The 24,622-nt window shown below is 31.1% G+C and overlaps 3 protein-coding genes across 3 annotated transcripts; 2 read left to right on the top strand and 1 right to left on the bottom strand.

Annotated features, from left to right (window-relative positions):
- Positions 1-1,828: 1,828 nt before the first annotated feature.
- On the bottom strand, positions 1,829-2,902 carry LOC123226500. The gene is made up of 2 exons (XM_044651025.1): positions 2,763-2,902; positions 1,829-2,663 (listed from the first exon to the last, which is right to left on the bottom strand). Exons 1-2 carry the CDS (start codon positions 2,817-2,819, stop codon positions 2,067-2,069), a joined length of 654 nt encoding a protein of 217 aa, XP_044506960.1. The 5' UTR covers positions 2,820-2,902; the 3' UTR covers positions 1,829-2,066.
- A 9,534-nt stretch (positions 2,903-12,436) lies between these two features.
- LOC123226585 (hypersensitive-induced response protein 4) lies at positions 12,437-15,659 on the top strand. Its single transcript, XM_044651132.1, has 5 exons — positions 12,437-12,718; positions 13,775-13,895; positions 13,999-14,090; positions 14,654-14,750; positions 15,024-15,659. Exons 1-5 carry the CDS (start codon positions 12,524-12,526, stop codon positions 15,392-15,394), a joined length of 876 nt encoding a protein of 291 aa, XP_044507067.1. The 5' UTR covers positions 12,437-12,523; the 3' UTR covers positions 15,395-15,659.
- A 2,176-nt stretch (positions 15,660-17,835) lies between these two features.
- Positions 17,836-18,994, top strand: LOC123226223 (zinc finger A20 and AN1 domain-containing stress-associated protein 1-like). Its single transcript, XM_044650758.1, has one exon. It carries the CDS (start codon positions 18,384-18,386, stop codon positions 18,840-18,842), a length of 459 nt encoding a protein of 152 aa, XP_044506693.1. The 5' UTR covers positions 17,836-18,383; the 3' UTR covers positions 18,843-18,994.
- The last annotated feature ends 5,628 nt before the right edge of the window (positions 18,995-24,622 follow it).

Here is a 24,622-nt window from a genome sequence, read left to right as displayed (position 1 = left end):
TGGATGTACATAGCATTGCTCGCCCAATTATCCTAGTATTATTTGTTAGCGGAATGGAGCACTTTTTAAACCAATCATGGTGAGCTCTAATTTTGAACATTAGAACCAATGCCAGTAACAGCACATGCCACAGCCAATACCGGCGTATTATTGCTCACCGCCACCTCCCAAAGCCGAAATAAATCTCTACCGTCCGACTGAAAATAAATTCTGATCATGGTGACTGGCCAATACCTCTAAATACTAACCTAGATATGATCCGAACCGATTCAATCTCAAAAGCCAACTCTGCTCGGTTCAGTTTGGTTCGAATTTGTTTAATTCAAATCCAAACAAAAAGATTTAACTTGTTTTTAAAACTAAACTGAGCTCGAGTTATGAGGTATTCAGTTTGAGTTTAACTTTAATTCATAGTTCAAATTAATAGTTTGAATTCGTAGTTTGATTTGGCTTGAATTCATAGTTCGAATTCATCGCACAGTCTAGCTTGAATCAGTAATTTTAAATATTATTTGAGTAAAATAGTATCATTTTGTTAATGAACTACAAACTCGAACCATGAATTCTACCCATAAATTCAAATCAATTTAAGTCGAATCAAACTACAAATTCAAACAATTGATTCGAGTTGCGAAATCTAGTTAAACTTGAATTGAACTAAGTTAAACTCAAATTAGACTTAATTTTGACTAGACAAATTTGAACCAAACTTAAATTAGATTATTTTTTATTTAAGCCAAAGAGTATTTAGGCTCACCTCATTAGTATCTACTCCGACTAGATAGCTTAAGAAGGAAAGATTTGTCCATTTAATTTTATCCAATCGGAAGTAACATGATAAGTTCAGGCCTTGGCATTAATTTTCTAAATATTTATCATTTATAGCTGTTATGCCCTCAATTAGAGAGACAATTGCTTCTTAAAAGTCAATGATCAGTGAATAAATCTCTAATGCTTGTATTATTTATTTGTTTAACCTTTCTTAATGATACACTAATTATTTTGATTAAAAAAATTCCACATTCTTAGCAAGATACGAACTCAAAAAAAAAAAACAATATAAGAATATGAATCCATACGAGGATTATTTATACATTTGTATTTGTAGTTATCCCTAAAATCTACTAGGTTGTCGGTAAGGAGAAGTTTGAGAGACAAAAGTGAGGTATCTAAGCAACAGAGAGGGTAAGTGTTTGAAACATATTAATGGTATATTAAAATCAAACTTTTGTTTGACCATTTGTTACGATTGTGTGATTGGTTATGAGAATTAGGGTTTCATCTGTTTAGTGTGATTACTGAAACATAAATATTTACCTAAAGAATTCAATATGAGAAGATGAAAGAGAAAATTTCATTATGAACGAAGAAAAATACATGATGAAGAAAAGATTTTTTTGTTCACTTAGTTTGAGTTCTTAATCTTATCACACTCTATTTTGCGGCAAATTATTACTTATTTTACATACATTTTAATACAATTTTTATATACAGTCAAAGTTGACAGATACTAGACACGTATACTCATTGGTTGCATTTTCACTACAAATCGTATATGTATTTTAGTAAGTCACTCTACTCCATAAGTTATATTCGCTTTGTTCAATCAGGGTAACAAGTAAGCAAAGTTATAATCGTTGCATTCAGTTAAGTGTATTTAGAATGATTCATATTTCCAATTTGCAATATGCAGTGACAAAGGAGTAACAATTTTTAGGGTATCTTATATGTGCTCAATTGCCCAACTGTCATTCTCCAATTGCCATCAACAATTTATGCAATTGGGTCAGTCAGATCTGTCATGGGTGAACCCAAACCTAATATATTGTTACAGGCATTCAAATGCTTATTATATAGTAATTAAACACAATTAATTCGTATATTTCTTCATAAATCTAAATCATTATAGTATTATACATATTACATATATAATGATACTGCTATTTACTCTCAACACTTCTCTTTCACCTCAAAGGTTCTACAATGGAAGATATTGATGAAAAAAACTTTGCCAGGCTTTTTTCCAGGTAAGAAAATGGAGCATCTAAAGCTAGAAATAAATCTAGTTAAGCTTGAATCACTTTTCCTTGTGGAAATCTGACCCTGAAAACATGCTCTTCACCAGTGCATTTATCCACCTTAACAATCCACTGACTCTTTCTACCAAAGCTTTGAATCTTATTGGCACTTGCAGCGGCTATTCTTGTCACCATCAGCCCTTCTCCGATCGGCAACAATTGGGTTTTGGCTCCACTGGACCGCCACGACCCTTTGCAGAATGCATTGAACCCAACAACAACAGAGCCATGGCGCCTCCTGCCAGATTGAACCGCCCTCAGAATCTCTTCATGGTTCTCGAGCTTGCAATCGATCAGCACAAAATCCGCTTCCTGGTAGCGGCTTGATAGAAGAATTTGAGCATCTCCGAGAACAAACTCAACATGGTTTGCGTCAATGAAGAGGGCTTTTTTGGATTGTTTTAGTTCTTCAAGCCCCTGGAAAATGCAAACTACACGGCCTCCAGTTTGATGAGCGGCGGCCACCAAGGCTAGAGTTGTGGAGTTTGCATCATTGGCACATGCCACAACCATTAGCTGTGCATTGCTACCGGCGGCGAGTGCTGATATGAACTCGGCTTCGTTTGGCTCCTTAGCCTTTTGACCCTGGAAAAGAATCACAGAAATTCAAGTCAGAAAAGACTGATAACAAATTAAACACCAGTTAGGAAGAAGAAGTGGTTGAAAGAACTAAATAACACTCACCATTTTTAGGGTTTTGAGATAAGCTTTTGTGGCATTCTCAGCAGACCAGCAAGCCATCTTTAACTTTATCTTGAATTGACTTGGATTTCGTATAAGAGAGATCCAAGAAGAGTGTTTTTTAAAGGTTATGTTGAAATGTTGATGCCCTTTGGCCAAGAGAGATGGAGTTTATATAGGAGCAGCGAGAATCTTTTGTGAGGGTCCAACTGGCTATGTTAAAACAATCATACATGCAATGCAAGTACAAAATGGCATGAAATTACATAGAGGTGGAGATAACAATTCAACCCAAGAAATTAGATCTTTCATCCATTGAACGAGAAAAGGATTTTTTAATAAAGATTGGCACGAGAATGAGGACAAGATAATTAAATTTCTGTAAAAAAATGACTAAAATTCCAGCAATCGAAGATGAGGATAACTAAAATCTCCGTAATTGAGAATAGGGCAGAGATGAAAATATATATATATATATATATATCTCTCTGACCCACTCTCTCCTTGATTTGTCTCATTTTTAGTTCGTCTCTTCTTTTTCACATTCTTAAAACTTTGACAAACTGAATTACTTTTAAAAATTTTAAATTTTTATATATATGCTTAGATATTTAATAAATATTTTATTATTTTTCTTACAGAGAGGGAAGAGAAAAGTGTAAAGAAATTTTTCTACGAGGACAGTGAGGGGGTGGAGAAATTTTTACTGTAGAAAAAAATTTCTCTGTCATCCTTATATAGGATGGGACAGGGATGAAAAAAGTTTTCTTTACAGAAACAAAAACGAAGATTAAAATATTCGCCTTTACCTATCCAGTTGCCATTTCTAAATCAACCCCCATAATTATTCTATTTGAACTTTGTGCGAATATTATAGTAAATCAATTAATCTTACATTTACTTGGTATAATATTTCAAGAATTTTTATCATAATGTTATTACTATTAATTATTTTCTTCTTCCTCCCATTCTCGGCAAAGGAATACTATCTTAATTAAAGTTGTCTTAATAGTTCATTACTTTATATGTTTTAAAGAGACCTAGCATGGTTTAGTCAGGCTCCACATGATTTCCCAGATGTTGATCTCTTAATTAGCTTTGATGTCCAACACTCAAGTGACACTCAAACCAGGCTCCATGTTAGCAATCTGGCAGCTAGCCGACAAACTCGTAGTTTTTATGTTAATTTGAGATTTATTATTGGAATGGTGCTTAAATTACAAGAAATTTGCACACTGTCCTCTATGGTACGGGCAGTTTAGAAACTCTAAAATCCATAATTAATTTGGATACTTGTATTGGAATCATACTTTCTTGGGGTTGGGCGGACTGTTTTTAGCCTCTGTATCTGTGGGTCGACTAATTTAATTCTTATGGTCTCATAAATTGCTCAAATTACTCCCACCCAAGGTTTTATGAGAACCTAATACATATTTATAAAATTTTAAATATTTATTTATCTGTTAAATTTGATTATTATTATTATTATTATTATTAAAGTAAAATTATTATTTATTAAAAATTTTAAAAAATACTAAAATTTATCTTATTTTCTCTTCCTTAGTTTTAAAAAGTAACAATTTCACCCCACTTAAATATTAAAAAGTTGTATTTTCTCTTTTAGAGTTTGATTTTTTTCCAGGCCACCACTTTCTAGCGATGTCTCTAGGAAGGTCGGCTGCCACCTCCCTCCTCAATAGTTTCTCAATATAAAAACCATTAAAAATCCGATCGAAATGATAGGGCAATGGCATGGAAACCACTTTTTGATCGAAAATTTGTGCGATGTCGTCTTGCCATTTCAACCGAATTTTCAATGGTTTTTACACTAGAAAACCATCGAAAAGGAGGTAGTGGAAGGGTTGGCCGATAACTGACATCCTAGTCATGGGACGTGTGCAATGGAGCCAACAAAGGAGCATTGATGGAGACTAAGTTATATCTACATAAACTAGTCAAGGACAAGAGTTACTCTCTTGATAAGTCTAAGGCAGTACAAAACCAATAACCCTTTGGGGATGTTTGATAAGGGGACTTTAAAGATTACTCTGATAATTTATCTTTTATTACTTACATTATTTTGTTTGGTTTATAAGTAATAAAAGATTCTGATAATGTTTTATTATCAATGGTAATGTGGTAGGTAATGTAAAGGATAATATGATTACCACATTCTCCTTAGGTATTAAAACCACTAAAAATCTAATTGAAATGGGAGGGCAATGGCATGGAAACCACTTTTTGATCAAAAATTTGTGTGACATCGTCCTGTCGTTTCAACCAAATTTTCAATGGTTTTTGCACTAGAAAACCATCGAAAAGGAGGTAATGGAAGGGTTGGCCGATAGCTGACGTCCTAGTCATGGGACGTGTGCAATGGAGCCAACAAAGGAACATTGATGGAGACTAAGTTATATTTACATAAACTAGTCAAGGACAAGAGTTACTCTCTTGATAAGCCTAAGATAGTACAAAACTAATAACCCTTAAGGGATGTTTGGTTAGGGGACTTTAAAGATTATTCTGATAATCTATATTTTATTATTTATATTACTTTGTCTAGTTTATAAGTAATAAAAGATTTCGATAATGTTCTATTACTAATGATGATGCGGTAGGTAATGTAAGAGGTAATATGATTATCACGTTCTCCTTAGATATTAAAATATTATCAAGGTAATTTTCATTTTATTATAACTATATCCTTATTTATTAATTTTTAGGGTAAAAATAATTTTATTTTCAATTAATATAACAAATAATATAAAAAAATATTTTAGAATAATTATACCCAAAGATATTTAAATAAAATAATATATTAATATTCTTTTATTACCTCTAGCCAAATACAATAATTATTTATACCTATCCAATTTATCAAATTTCATCAAACATAGTAATAATTTATACCAAGTAATCCTCAAGATAATTTATCTTCAAAATAATCCTCTAACTTTAATAATAAAATATTCTCCAAACTAAACACCCCTTTAAGTTTTAATATGGGTGTATATAAGATTGATTCTCCAGAAAACAGTATTCTCTATAGTTTGACCCTTTCATACAAATAAATTTTTTACTTACTGTGACTGAATGCTGCATTCTTTCTATTAAATGCCGACATCAAACAGTTTTGTGTACCAGAACTCATAGAAATTAAGAAATATTTTCCATCTCATTCACATATTTAATAAAACTAATTAAAGTTTAATTCAGCCTTACCTTTCATTGTCTATGCTAGCTCTTGCAGGAGACATGTCGAATCCCTCCTAACCCAGGAAGGGCCTCAATGGGACAAGCTCCACAGACATAGCTTAATGACACAAATTGCCAGGCTAAGTTAAAATTTTAAACTAGAACCAGGTTCTAAAATCAATTAAATTTTCCCAGGAAACAAACAACATTTACAATACGCAAGTTGCTATTAATTGTACACAGATCTAGCTGGCTACATTGAAAGATCATATGTCTAGATTCTGCCACCCAGACGCCATGCAGAGATCTAAATCAGATCGAGCTGTTTCCATCCCAAGCACAGACATAACAAATCAAGCCCCATATAAAAAGCTCTTTGTCTCGTGGTCGATCGTGGTCTCTTCAACCATGTGAGAGGTCCCATTTGTCTGATTCCGAAGATGAAGAAATGATAGAAAATAATACAATATACTGTATATACAATTCTGACGTGTGATGTGTTATTGTCTCAGTCACCTATTCTATAAACTTATTTTTATTATTTTCTTGGCTGCAACTGGATTCCGAGAAACCAGTAAGAAAATAAAGGGAACGTGCAGAGAGTCAGAAGATGGCTGATGAGAAATGGGGAGTGTATGATAATAATATGATTAAACAAGTTGTGCCCCAGAGATTCTGCAGCATCCTTTCAAGGGACAATTCTGCATGGCTCTATACTATTTATTATTATGATAATTATATATATATATATATATATATATATATGCATTGTATCTTGTGTTTTGCCATTTTGCATTGTACAATATTTGTAAGAAAGATATCAAGAAAAGAAAATTTCTATCTTTCTATACAGATATGCTTTCAATTGTCTGTGTATGTAAGCGTGTGAATACACGTTTGGAGATCTATTTTTCATAGGGAAAGATCTGTTAGGTCCTCGTGTATGGGCACCATTACTGAAGGGAGAAATCTATTAAGTATCAACAGTTCTTCTAGATATGTTAATTTTAGTTCAAATTTAGAGTCTCAGACCCTAATAGGAAAGAAATTTTTTGATAGAAACAAGAAAAGGACGGGGATAAGAAAGAAAAATATCTCTGTAATCAGGAACGAGCTGGAGATGGAGATATATATGTCCCACCCCACCGCCATCCCTGTCCCCATCCCTTTATATTAATATCTTTGTTTAAAATACTAACATATCTTTATAATTTTAGATTATTTATATTTTTGTTAAACATATTAAAGTAGTTAATATATAACATTTGAAATAATGATTTCGTTTTAATTTTAGTTTATTTTGTTATTTAATATGTTTATATTGTGTTTAAATAGTACGGAAAGAATTTTTTTCCTATGGAGATGGAGATAGGGAAGGGGAGGAGATTTTTTTTTTGTAGGGAGAGAACCGAGAATTCTTGTCATCCCCGTAATAGGGACAAGTTAGAGACGAGGACAAGGAATAGGGTATTCAGTCCCATCCCTCCCCATTGTTGTCCTTAGTTCTTCATAAAGATGATTTTCAACACAACCTGATAATCAAACACATCACAAAAATAATCAAATTAAAGTTGATTTTTCAACACAAAATTTATTTTAAGTTAATTCGATATGACTCAAAATTAAATTGGAACATATTTGGATTGATATAAAACCAATCCAAACTCATTCAAATATTTAGAAAACTATTGCTATAATAAAATTTGTTAAAGATAGATTGAAGAAATGTTGAAGTTCAATTATAGGCGGCAACTAAAATTTTTACATATTACATATATAGTTGTCTCCATGTAGTTATACTTACGTTTATTGTTCTTGATTTTTAATTAAATTTTTATTTTATTTTTCGATAGTGAGAATGAGATTTGGTTATTAAGATTATGATAAGTTTTAAAAGATTTTGGTATGTAATTTTAAAGCTATTGGTAAACATAACAAAATATTATACTGTGTTTGGTTAATAGTAAGTTAAGATAATTTAATAAAAAAAATTTAAATGTTTAATATACTTAACAAAATAAAAACATTAGATAATTTTATGTCAATTCAGTTAATTTGACTTCTTCATTAAAGTAAAGGTTAAAATTGGTTTGATGAGATCGGGGCCTATTAGAAAGTCAATCGGGACTTCTTGAATCTAATAACGAAGCAATTGATTTGAGAAAAACAATGAAAACGATTATTTAACAAAAACTTAGGATTATATTAGAGCAGAAAGACACATTGTATATCCTTGAAGGGGCAATAACTCCGAAGCCTAGTCCTGATTCTACCCAAGAGGATCAAGATGCTTATAACAAGTATTTCGAAGACTCCTCAAATGTCCAGTGTCTCAAGCTGGTATCTATATGACATATGAGCTGAAAAAACAAGTAACCTATGTTGGATTTTAGTCAGTTTTCTGACATATATGATATGAGGTAGCCCTCACATGCAGATTTATCAGTTTCCATTTTCAGATCACCGGTCGTCCATTAGCGCCTGGCTGGACTTCTTCAAGGCTTAAACTCAGTTTGAGCTTCTGCATTGACTAAGGCTAAGGCTTACACCGTATCTATATGACAGATGTCGGGCTGGGTTGGGCTTAAGGCTTCTACAGTAATCAGCCTTCAGACCGACCCACAAAATTCATGAAGCCTATAGTCTAACCCAATATATATAGCATCAGGCCTTAAACAAGCTGGCCATTAATTTTAATAAAAAAATAAAATTTTATATTATAATTATTAATTAATTAATTTTTTAATTTTTTATTAATTATGTAAACGGTAACAAACTAAACTGAACCAATCCACAGAGTTTGTGTCTAGACCCATAGACCATACCTAATATATTATAGCGCTACTCTAGGCTATGAGCTGACCCAACATAATTGACATCTCTGATTTGACTTATAAATAGCTCAACAAATAACGTGTTGATATTGGAGTTAGAGAACTTGGTCAAGTCAATCCCACTCAAGAAGAAGACAAAAAGAAAATGTATCAATTGAATTTGATAAACTATGAAAAAAAGAAAATTAAAATTACTACTCATTCTAGAAATATGTTAAATAATGTTGTGCAAGTAATCTTCATATGTTAATTTTTACTAAACCCAAATAGAAAATATAATAGAAAAATCAAAATAGATCTGACAGTGAAACAAAATTAAGTTTGATATTTTCATATAAGATTAACCACAACAGTAAAAATAAAAACACATTGATATTATCGACACAATAATTTAATTAGATACCATCATAAGTCGTGTTAGACCAAATTTAGTGCAACTCGTTATGATATATATAGATCCTTCAAGGGGCAGGTTGTGTTAGCCCTCGATATAATAAGACCTATGACTTTTAAGTTGTGTTTTCATAAGTCTTTAACATTTTAATATACTATATTATATATTTATTTACTTTTTAATTTTTAAAAATCTTTTATTTTTTTCACAAATCATATTGGGTGGAACCCTAAGGTCTTGACATAGTTAGCATAATAGGTTATAGCCCAGTAAGCCATGTCGAGCCACAGGCTGATCCGGTCCCTCTAATATGTCTAAATTTGATGGAAGACTGATGTGAATGAGTATCTTTAGTAAAATGGTGGCGGTGCACTTAAAAATAATTAAATTTGTGAATGAATCGTTAGGAAAATAGTGTTTCAAAAGTTTGTCCAGGAGTAGACAAGAGAATGTGGAGCTAAAATTCAGCTAGGATTTCATGTGGGCTGGACACGTGCACTAAGTCACTTAAATAGGTTGGGAGATTTTGGGCCGAATTATAGTCGGACATTAATTGTATTAATGGGCCTCTTTGTTGATAATTGAGTTGTTTTAATGAAGCCCAGACAACTCTCTTTGTGACCCCTTCAATTAGGGAGCAATTCAAATTGAGATAAAACTTAGGTTGATTTAAATCCAGTTTGAATTTATAATAGTTAATTTGAATTTAAATTCGTTTGACTTATTTAGAAATGTTGTAGAGGGTCATTGATGAGATAAATTATTTTATCAAAGAGATAAATAATATCACTATAAGATAAACAATATCGTCAGAAAAAAATTTGAATCAAACTCAAATTAAGAAGAAATTTCAACTCAAATTTAACTTAAATCACGTCAAAAGCTAAGCTAAACAGTTCGGACCCAACCTTACCGTTAATATTTTTGTAATAATACTAAAATTCATTTTCCCACCCAAAGTTTGGAAAAATACAAGTTGCCACTCTAAGGTTTTCCATAGTGACAGTTTCTCACCTTTAAATTTGAAAAGTCAGTTTTTCCATCCATCATTTGGTTGTGTCAATAAATTGTGTTAATTGACATGCTACAACCATTGAAAAGACAAAAATACATTTTATTATTCTTGTAATGTTTTACAGAAGTTGAATAATAATTTGTCCACCAATTATTAAATGTTTTTAACCTCAATTTATATTAATTTAAAAAAATTAAATTAAAATTTTAAAAAGTCACGACCGATAAATTAACTAGGTGATGCTGACATATCATATCTCTGACGGTGTGATTTGGTCAAAACCTATGATAATATAATCTAACCAGATCACACTTATCTTAAATTGTATCATCCTAGACACAAGTTCTATCGAAATTACATCAAGATAGTGCATTTTGTCTGGATTACACTATCTTGGGTGTGATTTGGCTCAAATAACACTTGTTCAACTTAAGTCAAACTTGATTGTATTGAAACATCCTTAATGTTATTTTGGTCAAATCACATCATTTCAGGTGTAGTTGGACGAAAATTGCATCTAACATCACTATTCTAGTGATTTAGAATAATGATGGTTAAAGTTTTGATTTTTTTTAATTGAATATACATATCTAAATGATGAATTTCCAAGTTGTTAAAAAAAAATATTTTTTTTTGTTTGTATTTTGTAAGTGTTTGTGATATCTAAAACCCTCGATACGGTAAAGGATTGCATTTATATAGTATTAGTTAGATAGGTTTTAAGGTTAAAGGTTTGAAAATTTGTGATATGGGCATTTTCATTTGTAGAAATAATTTATAATGCCACTTTTGTATTATGTAAAAGTTTTTAAAAAGTGTTATCTTTCAATTTCCCCACAAAAATAGTATCATTTAATATAAATTTTCAACCATAAATAATTTTAGACATTTAATTAGTTTTATATCTTTTTAGGACTCACATATTGGGTAATTATTTAAAATAATCACTTCTTGAAGGGTTGATAAAGAAATAAACTGCAACCATAGGGTTAGATCAATGCATTTAAATTATTTAAATACATTATTGCTTACATCCCTAATCTTCTCACAAAACCCTAAAAATAAATCCTAACTCTATCAAAGGATAACTTGAATTCACATTTAGATTATATTTCACTTAAAGTTTGAAATTAAAAAAAAAAAGGATCATGACATCAAGGTATTGAAATCAATCTTTAAATTCTAAAATCCGTTTATAGAATGATTATAAATTGTTATTAGGTTGATCGTCATCGTTTTTGTAAATAAAGTTTCGAAATGATAACTATCACCATAAATAACCGCAACCTACCACAAGTTTTAGAGATTGTAGCATGACCACGTTTGTGCTCAAAGTAATCAATAAAGATTTCATCAATTCCAAGAATCTCTTTTATGTTCAAATACAGGTTGAGGTCCTTCCATGCTCGACTACTCATTCTCCCTACACTTTACACTTACCTCGAAGTTTCATACTACAGTTGTGTACTGATTGACTACTACCCAAATGGTGACCTCCATTATCTCCTCTGTAAGTTGTCTCACAAATCACTTCTCAAACAAGCCATCAAATTCTTCGCCATTAAAACATTGGTCACTTTGGAATATCTTCATACTCTTAGCATTGTTTATCACAATATGAAATGTTGGCTTCGATGGAGACAATAATGAAAATATCAAAACCATAAGCAAAGAAGGTGACAACAATAGTCGACCATAGATGGTGGCTTACAAGATTGGGAGTGTAGGTTGGCTTGTCGAGGTAAGCCGGTGGTGGTGTGGTGGCAACAATAGTGATGGAGGTCAACTAGATGTTTGACAAAGAGATGATAGATGGTAGGTTCGTGAAAAGGGTGGCTTGCAGAATTAGGAGTATTAGGTGGTTTGCTAGCTAAAGGGATAGTTTTTTCAGTGATGACATTAATGGTAACGAGGTCATCCAATTCATCTCAAACGAAAATATTGTTAATACAAATTTGATATTTAAAAGGATAGTTTGTTTTTTTTTTTTTAATTTGGGGTGTTGTGGTAATTTAAAAAAATAAAATAATTAAAGATAATATGGTAATTTAATTTTTTAATTATTCTTTTTTCCTTAACGGAGTTAGATTTTATAGAAAAGTGTGATTTATGAATACATCGGTTGGAAATGGGTTTTAATACCAAACATTGGGTGGGAAAGGTAATAACTCCCATTAAAATCTAATTGTGGGTTAACCTTGAACAAAAATCCCACGGTAAATCAAGTGAGGTCGCGCTTAGCTTGGCCCTCACGGAAGGACAGAAATCAATCTAAAAATAACGACTTCATAAAGAAGAAAAGAGAAGAGAGTGAAAGAGATAAGAGATGGGGAACACATTTTGCGTATTTGTTGGGTGCATAGACCAGGCCAGTATCGGCGTGGTCGAGAAATGGGGAAGGTTTGACAAGTTGGCTCAGCCGGGGCTCAACTTTTTCAACCCTTTGGCGGGTGAATGGCTCGCTGGAGTTATGTCCACAAGGATCAGTTCCCTCGATGTCCGCATCGAAACCAAAACCAAGGTAATTTGCATTTCTTGTTCTTGGGTTGTTAATTTTCTTTTTTATTTTTTGTTGTTTCGTTCATTTATATTGATAAGGAAATTTGTGAGTGTTTTATTAATTTGTTGTATTTGTATGATCGATTGGTTAGAGGTGTGTTTTGGTTTGGAAGGTTTATAATTGATATCATCAGGATGCCAAAAGACCAATTTTTAAGCTACTACTGATTTTGTGGTTTTTTAAGATGGTAGGGTTTGGGTTCAAACTTTGGGGAATTCTTTAATTAAATTAAAAACAACAACAGTCAAATTCAGAATGTCTGTGAACTCATTTAGGTGATTGTCTAATATGCAGAATGTCTGTGAAACTTATTGATTTAATTTGGGAAACTGATTTTATGTAGGGAAAACATCTTGGAGTGTCATTTGGTTTCTGTTTCTTCATTTATCTATATAAGTAAAACATGATAAAACATAAGGTGGAGAACCAATTCTGAAGTTTTAGAAATTTTGAAATGATGTGTTGTTAATGTTGGTTGATAATATTTTGACATAAAGTGATTGCAAGGGGGTGTTATTTCTGGCTTTGGATCTATCGGTTGAAATTGATGTTTACAATATATATAGCTTAGTTGAACTAGGAAGGAATTTTTATCTGTTGAGAACCAGCTTTTATGATGTTTTGTGCAATACTTACACCTGAAGGACTTTATATTTTCATTCATTCAAGGTGAAGAAAAAATTGTCTCTTTCATAAAAATATGTAGGAAGAAACAAAACCCTCTCCTATCTTGTTAGTTTGTCACTGTTTTTGCCAAACATGAGCCATACTTGTTCACAATAGAATATTTTTTGACATATCGAATGAGGCTCTCAAAGGATATGCTTGGCTTTGAGATGCTCCGTGGAAATTCATCTAGGTAAAGACTGGCTCTGAAGTTGTCATTTTTGTAGGAAAGTGGTTTTGTTGTTTGTTTCTTTTTCTGTTTTTGCCACCATTGCCACTATACTGAAAATATCTATAGTGGGTTCAGATTTTTTTTGCTGTGTGTGTGATAAATAGCACTATGATTTTCAGGATAATGTCTTTGTGCAACTGCTTTGCTCAATCCAATACCGGATAGTTAAACAGAATGCTGATGATGCATTTTATGAGCTGCAAAACCCCAAAGAGCAGATCCAGGCTTATGTATTTGATGGTACATTTGATCATGTTCTTAAAACTTTCATCTTAATAATGTTATATGCTTTCTGTTTCTTCTTTCCTTCCCACCTAATGCCTTCCAATAATGCATTTCTTAGTGGTTCGTGCTTTTGTTCCGAGAATGACTTTGGATGAACTCTTTGAACAAAAGGGTGAAGTTGCTAAATCTGTTTTGGAGGAACTTGAGAAGGTAAATTGATTATTCTCGTACAATAATATTTTTTAATACATTTTGCGCTTAAAAGCTGCATGTTATATTATACGTTTTTTGTGTTTCTCTGTCTATTTGTCGTGATGATCAGGCATATTAGAAGATTTTTATGTACATGAGTAAAAGATTTGGGTTTTGCAAGGAATAAAGTTCTGTCATATATCAGGAAAATTTTAATTCCCTCTTTTTTTTTTGGTCACGTCTTGCTTTGTGCATTTTGCTCAGCTTTAGCTATTAAAACTGCATGCAGAGACAGACCACTAAGGGGTGAGTGGGGGGCTTAAGCTCCGACTAACATCTGGGAAAACTTCAGTTATGCCCTTCTACTTTATGTTTTAACACTAACACCCTTTTATTATTATTTTTAATTAGTATAGGAAGATTTATTAAAGAAATTTAGTGAATCAAAAAGTCAATAATTTTTGGATGATAATATTTGACAGCATTTCCTATTGCTTACCTCTTTGGCCGAATAATATATGTTTCCACCTTGTGTCATTGGGTATGGGCTTTTGATGTTCTATATTCAAATCTTGGATCAGGTGATGGGAGCGTATGGATATAGCATTGAACATATGTTGATGGTTGACATTATACCTGATGCTGCTGTGCGCAAAGCAATGAATGAGATTAATGCAGGTAGTGTGACCTTGTACAATTACCTCGCTGTTTGCTGCATCCAGATGTAATTTCATTTTTTAATTTCCAACATTAGTGAAAAGTATAATTCTTAAAGAGTGAGAAAGATAATGTGAGTATGTGACTATTGTTTTTGGCTTGATAATGTAACTTATGTCTGATATCAGTAGACATAGGAAATAGGGAAGTTAAACGCACAACTGTAAGCTAGATGTTATTCAGGCTTGATATTGTGTATTTAGTTGTTGAACTAGTATTGCTCTCTTATTACAGCTCAAAGACTTCAGCTTGCTAGTGTATACAAAGGGGAAGCTGAGAAGATTCTCCAAGTTAAAAGAGCAGAAGCGGAAGCTGAAGCCAAGTACCTTGGTGGAGTAGGAGTGGCGAGACAACGGCAGGCAATTACAGATGGTCTAAGAGAAAACATCTTGAACTTCTCTCACAAGGTGGAAGGCACCTCAGCTAAGGAAGTGATGGATCTCATCATGGTTACTCAGTATTTTGACACAATTAAGGACCTTGGAAACTCATCTAAGAACACCACTGTCTTTATACCCCATGGTCCTGGCCATGTTAGGGATATCACTGAGCAGATACGCAATGGGATGATGGAGGGTGCCAGTGCTCAAATAAAAATCGAGTGATTTCAGCCCCTGAGCAGGTATTCTCCGAAATTGTCGCCCTTGGTAAGGTGCTATCTTTTAATTTAGAGAGGTTGCATAAAATAGATTGCGTTCAAACTAGTTAATACTAATACAGTTACATTTTATAGTATACTGCATAATGGTGTTCATATTACTGTTACTTTGTTTTCAAGCTGTATAAGCTCTGGAAAACAAGTTTTGGTAATAATTTGTTTGGAAACTGATGATTAATATGATATGCAAGGGCTACAAATATATCTCCTCATCAGTGTATGTCAAGCTAGTTATTTGCCAGTGCTTCAATTACCCAAAAGAAGAAGAGCCGTGCTCTTAATTCTGTTGCAAACTGTTGTTTTAAGACCTCTCAATTGGCAATCTAATTGCCCGGCACTGGCACTGAGCAAAAAGAATCATTGACCTCCACTAACCAGATGGTTCTTGATTGAGAAACATGGTGGCCGGTATATATATTTTCTGGGGTGATGCCGGCATGGTACACAATTGGGTAGAGGAGGTATTAGGGTCAGCCACTAAGGTTGCGTGATCAGATAGAAATTTTGCCACGATAAAATTTTCTTTCCGGCATGTTTGAGTTCAGTAATTGCTTGCATGGTTTGCGGTTGTAGGTTGCAAGATGCAATGTGCCCGGGGGGTGGGGTGGGGAAGGAATGGAAGTATAAATATTTACATCAAACAAGTGGAAGCCACTTTGTCTTCTATTACATTCACGGTTTCACAAGTGTGGCAAATGCTCAAACTTAGACCTTCTCCTTAAAAGTTCTAATATTCCATTAATTTTGCTAACTCTTTGGGTTAAAAACCACTTTATCTATTAAAAAAATCCAAGCACTTTCCTTTGTCAACTATTTCACCAGCCCAGAATTTTCTAAAAGCAAATCCTTTAGCTGAATCTTGTGCTCTAGCCGCCCTCTGCCTGCATTGTAATCCTCAAGTTCCCGATCCTTTAACTAAGCATCCCAGAAATAATGAGCAATCAATTGCGATATTTGCAGACTCTCTCTCTACAATCCCAACTTCATCTTTTCATCCACTCAATGTGGGATTTGATTGTGTGTGACGACAGCCTTAAACAAGTAAATCACATTTTCCCATCCAAGGTTTGATATAAAAACACTTTTTCATTTCTTGATGACATAAGTAACATTTTTTCAATGTAAAATCAAACTTTGTTAATGAAAAATAATTCTAAAACAATGTTACGATGTAAAATTATCTTATGGTTTGTAAGATATTATATAGATTTTGCATTAGCGAATGATAAAGACGAGAAAGTTTAATTTGAATGCTACTTAGAAGTCTACATCTATGGTTATGTTATTAATCTTTGGGAAAGTGTTCTGGCAGAGTTTAGATCGTGTTTATAAGGAAGTTATTTTCTCCAAGCCTCCAAACACCTTTGTATCAGTCTTTATATTTTAAGATGAGAGGGTAGAGTTACAAGACATTATTCTAAATACTCCTAATATAAACATAATTCTAGAGATTTATTTCTATTTTAATTATTCGGTTCGAAAAGAATATTCAGTTCAGTTTAATTCAAATTTATAGTTTAAATCGATTGTTTGAATTTGTGATTCAGTTTAGCTCAAACTCATAATTTGAATTGATGGGTTGAATTCATAGGTTGAATTCATGGTTCATTAACAAAATAATGTTATTTTATTAAAATAATAAACTAAACTAAACTCTAATTAAGCCACAAATTTGAACCATTATGCTATAAATTTGAGTCGAACTGTATTTTTTAACTCGAATTCTACTTGAATTTAAATTAATTTAATTTAATTTAAGTCAAACTAACTTGACCCATCTTCTAAAACCAAACCAACTCGTTTAAGATCCAACCCTATTCTTGCGCATTCGATTCTTGTTAGTTTAGACAATAAGAAGTTTTATCTCGTACCATCCACTTTAATGTCGTCTAAGGGGGATCCACGAGTAAGAACAACCTTAAATATTACTTAGTAATAGAATTACAACTCTAATATATATAGCAATATTGTGTCTCATAGCACAATAACAAGTCTCCCGAAGTGGTTGAGATCATATTTATCAGTATCCTATAATAAATGTTATACATTTTACAATACGATACAATACAGATAAAAAACGATATTAACATGAGGTATATCGAATTAATATGATACAATTAAAATATCATACAATATAATATAATATGTATCTTATAATATGATACATATTACTGGTATAGAGCAATATACTTTTTAAAGAAAACGATAATATAATAAAAGTATATATGAAAAATCTTAAATTTTTAATGGTGTTTGTGATATTTTCTAAAATAATGATGTATCAATTATATTTTTTATTTTTCAAAAATTATATTATACGATGTGATACTCGATATACAATATAAAAAATTATATTTTCGATACGTGAAATAATACATTCAATTACTATAGTTGAGATGCTTTTCCTTGAAGCAAGGGAAGAAATTGAGTGAGTGATGAATATTTTGAGGCTTCCAAGGGTGACTAGCAAATTTCAGCACAACCTCTGTTTAAACACAGCCCTGCATTCAACAAGAGAATTGCAAGGGAGACGATCAAGAATATTTTGCAATAGGTCATCTGAAACAGAGATCTTATTTTACTTATGCCTTATGGATTCTGAGTCCTTACAGTTGCCACTTACCTTCAGGATTTTCAATCCCGATTGACTTGGAAAAAACTGGAAGCTTCAGGATTTCCACTTTCCAGTTTTATTTGACATGGCCAAATTGGCAAGGAACCTTGGATTTGGAAGGCATGTGGCATTAATTGGCATCACATATTCCTGGTAGGAATAGGAAAGACACCATTAATTGAGGTCATTTTAAACTGGTATTCTTTCGCTATAAGGACTCTACTTCAAGTCTCTACAAAAACCAACATCCAATCACAAACCTTACAGTTTGTTTCCAGCATCACAAGAAGAAGAAGAATTAACAAGAAGAAGAAGAAAGAAGATGGGTCTGAACAAGGCAATGGCACCACTTTGCGTAAAGGGTTGTGGGTTCTACGGGTGTCAGGAGAACAAAAACATGTGTTCAAAGTGCTACAAAGAATTTCTCAAGGCAGAGATAACCAAGGATGAACCCAAAACAGTAAACATGGATAAAAATTTGCTCCCAAACATGCCTTCTGATTCAACTTCCGGTGAAACGAAGTCGGACATTCTGAGATTTGAGCCAGGTGGGTCAGGTGAGTCAGGTGGGTCGAGTCCAAGTGTGAAGAACAGATGCAAGAATTGCAACAAGAAGATCGGTTTGATGGGTTTCAGGTGCCGATGTGGGGAGATGTTTTGTGGGGTTCACCGATACCCGAAAGAACATTTCTGCACTTTCGATTTCAAGAAAGCTGATCGAGAAATTTTGGCTAAACAAAATCCACTGATTAATGGTGATAAATTATCAGAGAGGATTTGATCTGATTCATGGCTGTTTCAGTTGGAAATTTTCTAGGATTTTTCTTTTTTAAATCACCTTGTGTGGTTTCTGCAATTACTTATTAGATTGATAACAGTCTATACCAAATTTTTTCAACGAGGCTTGATGGTCGTCAACCTAGGGCTGGGATCTCAACAGAGCTGGTTCAGATTCAAAATTAATTCGATTTCATTCAAATTTATTTAAATTAAAATTAAGTGAGAAAGTTTGACTTATTTTTTAAATGAAACCAAAGTAAAACTAAAGTGAATTTGATTTGGTTTGACTCATAAGATAGATGAATGGTTCGATTTAATTCAAATTTTGTTTGTAATTTGATTCAAATTGTGTTAATTAGTTATTAAAACTATATTATTTTATTTATTATTAGGTAAAACAATATCGTTTTATCATTAAGTCATAAATTCAAACTATAAATTTACCCTCTAGATTCGAATCATAGATTTAAGTTAAAATCGAATCAAACTTGAATCTAATTATTTTTATTCGAATCAAACTCAAACCCTCCTTAATTTTAGCTTGATAAATTTAAGTTAAATTATTTTTATTTAAATCAAATTTGAGTTAAACGGTCACTCCTACTTGTATCCAACAATAATCATCATGTTTTACCTCAAAAGGTTAATTGCTTGACTACATAAAATCAATATAAAAAAAAAAATTCAATGTCCAAAAATATATATTTGAGGATCCTAGGGATTCACTTGGGTAATTAAACAAAATACCGTTAGGGGTGTTTAGTTTGGGTAATATTTTATTATCAAAATAAAAAAATTATCTTGAAGATAGATTACTTAGAAGATTATTGGGTATAAATGATTACTATGTTTGATAAAATTTGGTAGGTATAAATAATTATTGTATTTGGTTAAAGGTAATAAAAGATTACTAATAAATTATTTTATTTAAATGCTCTTGAATATAATTATTTTTAAATATTTTTATATTATTTATCATATTAATTAAAAATAAATTTATTTTTGTCTTAAAAAATTAATAAATAATAATATAATTATAATAAAATTAAGATTACATTGGGAATCTTTAAATACCTAAGGTGAAGGTGGTAATCAGATTATCACCTATATTACCTATCACGTCAGCATTGGTAATAGAAGATTACTGTAATATTTTATTACTAACAAACCAAACAAAGGAATAAAAGATAGATTACCAAGGTAATCTTAAAAATCAGGAACCAAACGCCCCCTTAGTGAAATATCAGGATTTAACTAGTATGATTTCTCTCTTATGTGAAAAACTTAGAGTAATTAACTTGTGATTGAATAGTGAGATACTATAATTAAGCAAAATCTTGAATTATTCGGTGCATTGATTGTGGGTTCAATGACTACGCCCTAGGGTTTACTTGTCTGGTGAAGTTGAATTGAGTCATGAGCATAGTTATCAGTTTCTATGGTACACAATAAAGTATATATATCATACAATAAGATATATCTTATTGATACAGGTCAATACACTTTTTAAGAGAAAATGATTATATATTAAAAATGTAAACGAGAAATTTTAAAATTTTTAAAAATATTTATGATTTTTTTTAAAATGATAATATGTCAATTAATTTTTTTTATTATTTTATTAATTTATTTTTAAAAAAATATATCATTTAATATGATATAAAAAATTATATTTTTGATATATGATAAGACACACAATTCAACTCCCACTCGTGAATGATTATCCCTTAGACATCGTTATTTGAAATGAACAAGTCGCCCAACCCGTTTGAATCCTAATTATTACCCTTTTTTTATTTTTGACTTTTACCCTAATTTCTCTTCGACTAAGCTATGAGATTTTGTTCTAGACTTAATTTAAAAAGGTTTTAAATAAAGATGTCAATTGACGATTGTATCAGTTTATTCTGATGTGACCCATCAGGCCCACAAGCCAACCCAAGACTCATCACTTGACGGGCTTCGTGACAAGTCAATCTAACAAAAGCACAAGGCCTGAGGCACAATCTAAAACCTTTAGGAGCATTTCTTTATGGGCCTTAGTGAGCAGTCCATATGTTTTTGCGAGCCGACCAATTAAATTAAATTTTTTAATTTTTAATTAATTTTTAAAATTTTTTGACAAAACATGTTGAGCTAACTTATTATGAGGCGTTTGATTTGGGTAATATTTTATTATCAAAATAGAAAGATTACATTGAAGATATATTACTTAGAAGATTACTGGATATAAATGATTAGTATGTTTGATAAAATTTGATAGGTATAAATAATTATTATGTTTGGTTAAAGATAATAAAAAATTACTAATAAATTATTTTACTTAAATGCCCTTAAATATAATTATTTTTAAATATTTTTTATATTATTTGTCATATTAATTAAAAATAAATTTATTTTTATCTTAAAAAACTAATAAATAATAATATAATTATAATAAAATCAATATTACCTTGGTAATCTTTAAATACCTAAGATGAAGGTGGTAATCAAATTATTACCTATATTACATGTCACATCAGTATTGGTAATAGAAGATTACTGTAATCTTTTATTACTGATAAACCAAACAAGGGAATAAAATATAGATTATCAATGTAATCTTTAAAAACTGGACTCAAACGCCATCTTAGTCTTATCTCATGATTCGGGATGCAAACCTTTTTTTTTGTGTTAGGCTGAAGTGAGCCATGCCAAAATTCTCATGCTCGTATCAGGTCGACCAATTTGACAATTCTAACTTTATCAATCAATTTCATTGTACTTTAAAAGAAAATAATTAGAGTAAACTTTCAAAAGAGTTTTAAAGTAGTACTATATATATACATATTTTTAGTATATAATTTGAATATATAAATGATGTGTCATTATATTATTGGAAATTATTTTATCTTTAAATTAAAATCATTCAATCACATAATGATATATTATCTGTGTATTTAAATTGTGTACCAAATAAATACACATATTTTATTGAAAGGTTTATTTGTAACCATTTAATTAATCAATTTGGATAACCAATAAAGAATAATACGATATGGGAACCGAAAATTTAGCTCCAAATTACCGGCTCAATTCTCAATTAAATCAAACATATAATATATCACATTAAAGCCCTGAATACCATATGTTAAAACTTAAATTAATAAATAAATGATTAATTAATTTTATGTACAAATTTATACATCTTTGTCTGATCGATCTGTGCATTGGTCGATCTGCACAGATCTATACATCACATAGATCAATCATTTTTTGATTTGTGGCCACCGTCTTTGTTTGACTTCGTTCAATAGATAAGAGGAAGCATCGATAGAGAAGAAGGTATGGGAGCTCCGTTGGAGAAAGAAGGGAAAAGAACGAAAACTTAAAGAGAAAAATGTAACTTTTTAAATTTTAAATTGGAGATAAATTATGAGTTTTTAAAACTAAGATAGAGAAATAAGATAAAATTTTATCTATTTTATATTAGTGGTTAAATGAAGTTTTTACGTTTACAATTAATAAAAAATTTTAACAAAAATTAAATGATAGATAGATATTTAAATTTTCAAAAAATTATAAAAATTAATTTGATAATGCAATGAACCTTCGAAGAGAACAAATCTTTTGACCTCAAGTCAATAGGGGCATCATGGGCCTGGGCGAACACCGAGTACACTAAATCGTCAATCTAGATCCAAATGATATGAGATAAATCAGCCCAACTCTGATTACTTGAGTTTGTTTGTCACATTTGGATTGTCATCAATTCGCCTGGTTTTATATTAAAAAAATTAAGTAATATTAGCCCACTAATATTCGAAAATTTAAAAATAATAATGTACAAATAAGTTACAATAATAACTTTATATATATATATATATATATATATATATATATATATATATGGAGAGAGAGAGAGAGAGAGAGAGAAATGAGGAGGGTTTACAGAACCCACTTATGTAGGAATTTAAATAATATTATATACATCTAATTTTTAATATTTAATTAAATATTCAAATTAATCATATGATGATACATTATTTAGATATTCAATTGAGTTCTCAAAATAACCTAATTTTATTGGTATAAAATTTTCATCCTTGTGTTCTTAAATAATTTGGGAACCGAGAGGGGGAATGGAGGGAGCCTCATTGCCTATTGTCATCCCTAAATCAAACCTCAAAATTCTAAGGTAACCCCAATCCAAATTAAATATAACAAGAATAAACAAAAATTAGCCCATTGGACTTCATTTCCTTGTGGTGGATAAGATAAGAGAGTTGGTTTGGTTTGACAAGAGTAAGGTTGGATGTGGTTCAACCTTCAATCCAGATCAGGCAGGATTAACTTAACTTGATCGAGTCATCCAAAAGTTGTTAGTAGATTTATTTTCTTTATCGGTTTTTTAACTTTTTTTCATTTTCAACAACTTTTTGACAACTTCTCTTACAAATTCATTACTAATCGAACAAACAAAACTTGATCTTATGGTAACTATTATAGATTTAAGTTAAATTAAGTTAAAACTAGTCTTTGTCTAAAAGTTTAAGGGTGTTCGGTTTGTCAAGTTTACGATTCTAAAAAATCTAATATAAAATAATACAATTTTATTTAATATATATTAAAACGATATCATTTTAATAACAAGCAAAGCTCAAAACTCGAACTCAAACTTAGTTCCTTTGAAACCAATCGAGTTTGAGCTCAAATTTGATTCTACGCAAATCAAAATAAACTTAAGTTTGACTCAATTTGAATTCAACTCTACCCGTAACCCAAGAGGAAGATAAATACATAAAATTATATAATTAATCATCCCCAAGATAAGTCAATTGTTTCTAATTAGTAATGATTAACCAGAAATTACCCCCACTAATCCAGCCCCATCATATTTCACTCTGTCCCTGGACCATTAAAAGTGGTCCAGTGAGAAAAATTGTCTGCCTTCTAATTGCATTTAATATTAGATTTAGGTACAATTAAAAATATCTTTAGCAATGATGTCATTAGAGGAATATTAGGGAATTATAATTAGTTAATTTGGTTAATAAGTGTAAATCATGATTATCAAAACAGAAATTTGGGGATTAGATGGGTGGGCCCTTGGCCATTGATTTTGTTTTTCTGGTTTAAAATTCTAAATTATTGAGCAAAAAATAATGATTTTGATAAGTTGGTGTAATTCAAGCTTTATATGAGTACCCAATGTCACCAGACAGGCTTCTATTCTAGAAAAAGTTCAAAGGCTTTACTTGAATTCATGATAATCGAATCGTATATTATATAATGTATCAAAAATTTTAATTTTTTATATCGTATATCATATTATATGATATATATTTTAAAAAATAAAATAATAAAAAATTATAATTAATATATCATCATTTTTAAAAATATCATAAATACCCTTTTTGGTCTTTGAAAAGTCAATTATTTGGTGCCCGAAAATTACTCTTTTTAATAAAGTATATTATATGCCTATCAAACTTTGCGAGCCTGAACTGATCCCAGATGACTTGGGTTTGAAATCTACCATTTGACTTGATTCATATTCGATTATCTTGAATTTCGATCAATAGATTTAGTTTTATTTTTTATTTTTAAAACTAAACCAAATTTAAACTGAAAAGAGTTTAACTTGATCTAATTCAAAAGCTAGGTGAATAACTTGATTCGGTTTAAATTTGACTCATAACTCGATTCAGATTATATTAAACTATTATTAAAACAACATTTCTTTTCTCATTATTAAATAAAACGATATTGTTTTGTTAATAAGTTATTAATTCAAATCGT

The sequence above is a fragment of the Mangifera indica genome, chromosome 9 (assembly GCF_011075055.1).
Source record: "Mangifera indica cultivar Alphonso chromosome 9, CATAS_Mindica_2.1, whole genome shotgun sequence".
NCBI classification, from domain to species: domain Eukaryota; kingdom Viridiplantae; phylum Streptophyta; class Magnoliopsida; order Sapindales; family Anacardiaceae; genus Mangifera; species Mangifera indica.
Note: the sequence above shows the minus strand (reverse complement) of the source record. Positions and strands in the feature narration are given on the sequence as shown.

What these genes read in the sequence shown, in the direction of transcription:
- LOC123226500 (XM_044651025.1), bottom strand. Translation starts at nt 2,819, where the DNA reads ATGGCTTGCTGGTCTGCTGAGAATGCCACAAAAGCTTATCTCAAAACC. An exon ending in ATCTCAAAACCCTAAAAATG is followed by an intron (nt 2,664 to 2,762) that starts GTGAGTGTTATT and finishes ATTCTTTTCCAG; the next exon opens with GGTCAAAAGGCTAAGGAGCC.
- LOC123226585 (XM_044651132.1), top strand. Translation starts at nt 12,524, where the DNA reads ATGGGGAACACATTTTGCGTATTTGTTGGGTGCATAGACCAGGCCAGT. An exon ending in GCATCGAAACCAAAACCAAG is followed by an intron (nt 12,719 to 13,774) that starts GTAATTTGCATT and finishes TATGATTTTCAG; the next exon opens with GATAATGTCTTTGTGCAACT. An exon ending in AATGAATGAGATTAATGCAG is followed by an intron (nt 14,751 to 15,023) that starts GTAGTGTGACCT and finishes CTCTTATTACAG; the next exon opens with CTCAAAGACTTCAGCTTGCT.
- LOC123226223 (XM_044650758.1), top strand. Translation starts at nt 18,384, where the DNA reads ATGGGTCTGAACAAGGCAATGGCACCACTTTGCGTAAAGGGTTGTGGG.